Source organism: Kryptolebias marmoratus, linkage group LG17 (genome assembly GCF_001649575.2).
Source record: "Kryptolebias marmoratus isolate JLee-2015 linkage group LG17, ASM164957v2, whole genome shotgun sequence".
NCBI lineage: Eukaryota > Metazoa > Chordata > Actinopteri > Cyprinodontiformes > Rivulidae > Kryptolebias > Kryptolebias marmoratus.
This window is the reverse complement of record NC_051446.1, coordinates 16,482,894-16,488,994: the sequence shown is the minus strand read 5'-3', so window position 1 is coordinate 16,488,994 and position 6,101 is coordinate 16,482,894. Positions and strand designations below refer to the sequence as shown.

Below are 6,101 nucleotides of genomic sequence, written 5' to 3'. Positions count from 1 at the left end.
ACTGCCTTAGAAAAACGATCAATGATATTTAGGATGACAGTGTTACCTTCGGAATGTGGAAGTCCTGTGATGAAATCCAAGGAGATGTGGGACCAAGGACGAGCAGGTATGGGCAGCGGTTGCAGTAATCCGGCTTGTGGTTGGTGAAGCGACTTGTTTCTCGCACAGGTAGGACAAGCTTGCACAAATTCCTTGATGTCTGAGGACATCGTAGGCCACCAAAAATGTCTCTTAGTGAACATCAACATTCTAGAAATTCCAGGGTGACAAGTGAACCGATGATTGTGAACCCAATCCAAAACCTTCCCCACAATATTCATGGGGATGTATCTCCTACCAGGAGGTCTTGTACCTGGATCAGGCTCTGACTGTTGTGCCAAAGAAATAGTATTCTCGATCTCCCAGGTAAGAGAACCGACAAAACATGTAGATGGCAGAACACTAACCTCTTCTTTAGAGGAGTCCGAAATTGAGTATTGTCTGGAGAGAGCGTCTGGTTTAACATTCCTGGATCCGGGTCTGAAGGTAATGGTGAAGTTAAATCGGGCGAAGAACAAAGACCAACGTGCTTGTCTGGGACTGAGTCTCTTAGCGTTTTGCAGATAAATCAGATTTTTGTGATCTGTCCAGATCACAAATGGTTGATTAGTCCCCTCTAACCAGTGTCGCCATTCTTCTAGAGCTAACTTAATAGCCAAAAGCTCTCGATTTCCCACATCGTAATTTCGTTCGGATGGGGATAATCGCCTAGAGAAGAATGCGCACGGGTGGACCTTACCATCAGCAGATGACCGTTGGGACAACACTGCTCCGACCCCAGTATCCGAGGCGTCAACCTCCACCAAGAACTGCTTTTCTGGGTCTGGATGACAGAGAATGGGAGCTGAGGAAAACAAGGCTTTTAGTTAATCAAACGCTGCATCTGCTGTTGGGGACCAGGTGAAAGTGCGGAGTGTGGAGGTAAGTTGCGTTAACGGGGCTGCCACTCTACTGTAATCCCTGATGAAGCGACGATAAAAATTTGCAAAACCCAAATAACGCTGTAATTTTTTCTGATTGGTTGGGACGGGCCACTCAGTGACGGCTCTGACTTTCTCGGGATCGGTGCGAAACTGCCCTCTTTCAAAAATAAACCCCAAGAAAGAGACAGTGGAAACGTGGAACGCACACTTCTCAGCCTTCATGAACAGTTTGTTCTCGTACAGCCTTTGCAAAACAGCCCTTACATGAGTTTTATGAGTCTCCCGATCACGCGAAAATATTAGTATGTCGTCCAGATACACAAAAACAAAAATGTTGAGAAAATCTCGCAACACGTCGTTAATCAGGGCTTGGAAGACGGCCGGGGCGTTCGTGAGACCGAACGGCATCACCAAATATTCGAAGTGGCCTAACGGAGTTTTGAAGGCCGTCTTCCACTCATCCCCCTCCCTTATTCTCACTAGATGATATGCGTTTCGAAGGTCTAATTTGGAAAATATTGTCGCCGAATGTAGTTTTTCGTGCACCGAGTCGATTAATGGAAGTGGATACTTGTTTTTAATTGTAATTTGATTTAACCCCCGAAAATCTATGCACGGTCTGAGAGATTTGTCTTTCTTTTCCACGAAGAAAAACCCTGCTCCCATAGGAGAGGTGGATGGCCTCATTATCCCTGAAGCTAACGAATCGTTGATGTAGCTTCTCATAGCTTCAGTTTCAGGCCCCGACAGATGGTACAAACGGCTAGAGGGAAGAGGAGCCCCGGGAAGTAACTCGATCGCACAGTCGTACGGTCTGTGCGGGGGAAGAGAGAGAGCCTTACGTTTACTGAAAACCGATGCTAAATCATGATAGGCTTGAGGAACGTCGGACAAATCTATGTCTTCAACCGACTCCTCCACCTCCCTAACGGACCTAGTACCAGCCGACTTTAAACAGTTCAACGAGCAAAAATTACTCCAGGACTCTACCCGTCTTTCAGCCCAATTGAGTACCGGATTATGCTTTTGTAGCTACGGAAAACCAAAAATGAGTTGTGGAGACGAAGCGGAGAACACATAAAACTCACCGGACTCATGATGATTGCCGGACACCAAGACTTGTAAATTGGTGACCCGATGGGTTATTTGTGAGATAGATTGTCCCGTAAGTCCATTCACTGTGCGGGCTGAATCCAAAGGAGTAGTAGGAATGTTCATTTGGTCCACCAGGTTCTGAGAAATGAGGTTTAACTCCGACCCTGAGTCCACCATCGCAGCAATTGGTAAGGAGGTTTGACTTGTGATAATATTTGCTGGAAGAGAAAGCAGAGATGTTGGGGAAAAATCTAACGGACCCGACAGCTTTTCCCCTCCTACTGACGGGCAGCACCGTTTCCCCGAACCGGACAGTTAGCCACAAAATGTCCCTTATTTCCACAGTAAATACATTCTTTTGCCCGAAAACGTCTCTGTCTCTCTGTCTCTCCTCTGCGGAAAGACGAGTGCGGCCCACCTGCATTGGTTCTGGCTCAGCAACCGGTGCTCGAGAGTTAGCCGATCCTTCCGTTCGGACCAAAAAACTGGTAGATTGAACATCCCTGGAAATAAAGTCTCTTTCTCGCTGCCGTTCCCGGAGACGATTGTCGATCTCGATAGCTAAGGTGATTAGCTCATCCAAACTACTCGGTTCGTCTCTAGCAGCTAGCTGATCCTTAATAACTTCTGATAAAGAGCTGGTAAAAATGCCTCGCAACGCCACTTCCTCCCAACCTGCCTCCTCTGCGGTGATACGAAAATCCACCGAGTGTTCCGCCACTGACCTGCGTCCCTGCCGTAACATGAGCAGTCGTTTTGCAGCTTCCTCCCGCTGTAGGGGGTGGTTAAACACTCGTTGAAACTCCTGGAGAAAATGTGAAAAAGTTATTGTGTCGATTGGATGAGAAACAAAAAATGCCTGAGCCCAACGAAGCGCTCGTCCCTTCAATGCAGACATGACAAAAATTATCTTGGAGGCCTGAGATGGAAAGAGAGACGGTGAACGAGCAAAAGCCAGATTGCATTGTAAAATAAATCCTCGCAACGATCGGTGTCACTCTCAAACAGCTCCGATGGTTTTACTTCCGGTTCACGGACCGGAGTCTGAGAGGCAGGCGTAGTGACAGGTGACGGAGTAGCGGGGCTGATGGGAAGTAGAGTTCCTAAACGGTTATCCAGAGCCACAATCCGATGTGAAACCTGATTTAAAGTGGTACAAGTCTCCTGTTGAACCTGATATAGTTGCTGAATCAGGTTTTCATACTGATCTAAACAATGTTCATGATGAACTAACGTTTCCGCGGTCTGTCCGCCACCGGAACTGCTCTGAGAATCTTGGTTTGGCTGGAGCATTCTGTCAGGATTCGAGACTTTCTCGGTGAGCAGTTCGGGGTCAGACAGACACGGGAGACCAAAGTTACGAGAAGTGAATTTATTTACAGTGAGCTAATCGTGTGAGAATGATCGGGAGCCAAGACCTGAAAGCAGAGAGCGTAATGAGACGGACGTTCCTCCAGAGGTAAACAGGTAGGTATTAACTTTTGTGCTTTTTCAGGTGAAAGGTCCTTACGGTGAGAGAGGGGGCACACAGCACGGAGGTAGGACGAAGAGATGAGTACTTCCTGGTAAAGATATTGGCAGGTTTTTCCAGGGGCAACAGGTAGGTTCCTTTCCAGGCAGGCAGACAGGTTCAGGCAGAGCAGGTATGTCGTTTTAACTCCACAGTGGGTTCTCCAACAAATCAGACCAAACTGGATCTTCAACAGGTAGGTAATCCACGAAGGCAAAAACAATGCTCCAGCGCTGGTCTGGTTCCCACTGCAGCCTTAAGTACACAGGTGACTGACGAGCCTGATCCGCTGCAGGTGTGGAGGGTGTGGAGAAGGTGCTGCCATTCAATGGCCAGAACGGCCCACCAGGAAGTAACAGCAAAAAATCCCAAATCCTCACAGTAATAAGTCATACCTTTAAACTTCAAATTGTCATAATAAATGTTCAATAAATAATGTCAGGAACACAGGCATGTTTTTGAAAAAAATCAAATTATTGCGTGAAAAGACTCTTTATTGATTGAGTGACTTATTATCCTCTTCAGGAGTTTTGTCACGTTTGGGGCATTTACACCAAAGCTTTGCCAGGACCCTTTCATCACGAGTCACAGCGCTGAAGTCCATCGACTTCAGGTGAGGCAAGGCTAAAATCACATGTTTCCTAAACACAAATAGACACACACACACACACACACACACATTAGGTTAGCTTATATTCATGGTGATTCAGTGAGATTTTGCTTTTACTTTGAGTACAGACAAGGGAAGATTGATTTTACTTTATTTAAAGCATTTTCTTGACATACTTTACGAGTAGGTCTAAAATCATTCAATAAATAAAGTCACACACAGCTTGAGATTTTAGTATTTTGTGTGGGGGGGGGGGTTGTTTTTGCATGTCTGTGTAAAACAATAGAAAAAAAAGTCTTAGTTATGTCATGAAACTGTAGAATCTGGGGAACAATCTGCGTAGGCAATTTGTAAATTTAGCTGCATCCTTTATAGCCATGGTGTGTTACATTTCCATATAATACATATTTATTTCAGGTTAAGCTCTAAGGCTCCGAGGCTTGAGCCACAGTTCATTGACTAACTTTGAAATGTCATTTCCAAGCTTGTTTTTTATCAGCTTTTCTCCCTTATAAATTTATTCTACAGGCCAAATGTCTTGTCAAGCAAGTTGAAACAAAAGAGGCTGAAACTTCAAGCAGCTTGTCACCTGTAGCCGTTGGTGTTCTCGATGGCGTTTCCGTGCAGTGTGATGGTGTGCAGATGCTTCAGCTCTCCCAGCTTGTCGACCTCCTTCAGATTCCAGATCCTGTTGGCATGAAGGTACAACACGCGCAGTTCCTTCAACTGACAAAAATACTGAAACACAAACATATATTGCCACTGTAGTAAATGGGGGGAAAAATTAAATCCAAAATGCATATTTCAACAGGCTAAACACCAGAGAAAAACTGGAGCATCTTTCACAGAAAAATGTTGATTAAATGCAAATCCATTGAAGTGAAAAGTACAATGTGTAAATACAGATGAACAGATTTTAAATGTTGTCTGTGACAACTGTATGTGTAATTGAACAGTATTAACACAAATGAGACAAAACACTAACACAAGTGACTAATATAGCCACTACACAAATGATCATCAAGTCAAATTCTCACCAAGTCTATGCCCGCTATTTTGTTGAAGGAAAGGTCGAGCCAGCCGAGCTTCCATGGTTCAACCAGATAGTGGCCAAGCACAAACCCCAGACCACTGATGTCCTCCAGCATGTTGTTGCTGAGACGTATAGAACGGCTCAGGTATTTCCTCTCCGAATTCATGGTTAAAGGGCGCAGGCCGGCGCGGGGCACCATGGACAGCGCACCTGAACAACAAATGAACCAACTCTGTTTACCTGATGAACCGTGTTTACCATGTTTTTTATTACAACACAGAAATGTCTTCTAGGTCTTAAGAAACATTACCAAAAAACAAAAATAATAATAACAACAGCAAAAAATGAAGCACAATGAATACTTCCCACTATGAAGAAGCTTGAGAAGCTCACCTCCGACATTGCTGAGCTCTTTAAATGAAAAATCCACCGGAGGACCATACATGTGCCAGGTCTGAAGGTCTTTTTGCACTTTTTAAAAATCAAAACTGAGGTAAAAAAATTTTACACTGAAAGTCCGGATTTTTTACATTCAAACACAAACATATTTCCTGGAGATTAAAATTCTAAATAGGGTTATTTTAGTTTAATTTTAAATATTGAACAATAAATAACAAAAATGTTATTGTTTAAGCTAATTTAATTTTCCAACATATAGCTTTTTTTAATTAATTCTCTTCTGCATGTTTGATTGGACAGTTTTCTTAAAGAGCGCTCTGTTTAAGCTGCTGTAGTCTGCCATCTTTTGTTGTTGCCTCCTCCCAAGCCCCTCCTTTGTAAACCGCGTCTGGTTTAATCAGTGTCATGTCTGCTGTCACCGACGCCGCTCTGGGTTCTTACGCCGGGGTCAGTAATGCCTCGGGCTATTTTCATTCGCACAAGGAAGGTCGG

General features: G+C 44.4%; 1 protein-coding gene across 1 annotated transcript; it reads right to left on the bottom strand.

Moving 5' to 3' along the window:
* Positions 1-4,057: 4,057 nt before the first annotated feature.
* Positions 4,058-5,714, bottom strand: LOC119617913 (leucine-rich repeat-containing protein 51-like). The gene is made up of 4 exons (XM_037981079.1): positions 5,604-5,714; positions 5,215-5,420; positions 4,767-4,915; positions 4,058-4,208 (listed from the first exon to the last, which is right to left on the bottom strand). The coding sequence occupies exons 1-4, from the start codon at positions 5,653-5,655 to the stop codon at positions 4,061-4,063; spliced, it is 555 nt and encodes a 184-aa protein (XP_037837007.1). The 5' UTR covers positions 5,656-5,714; the 3' UTR covers positions 4,058-4,060.
* Positions 5,715-6,101: the final 387 nt, after the last annotated feature.

Excerpts from the sequence above, each read along its gene's own strand:
- LOC119617913 (XM_037981079.1), bottom strand. The coding sequence starts at position 5,655 with ATGTATGGTCCTCCGGTGGATTTTTCATTTAAAGAGCTCAGCAATGTC. Across the intron at positions 5,421-5,603 it reads AGAGCTCAGCAATGTCGGAG|GTGCGCTGTCCATGGTGCCC; the intron begins GTGAGCTTCTCA and ends TTTGTTGTTCAG. Across the intron at positions 4,209-4,766 it reads GAGAACACCAACGGCTACAG|GAAACATGTGATTTTAGCCT; the intron begins GTGACAAGCTGC and ends ATTTGTGTTTAG.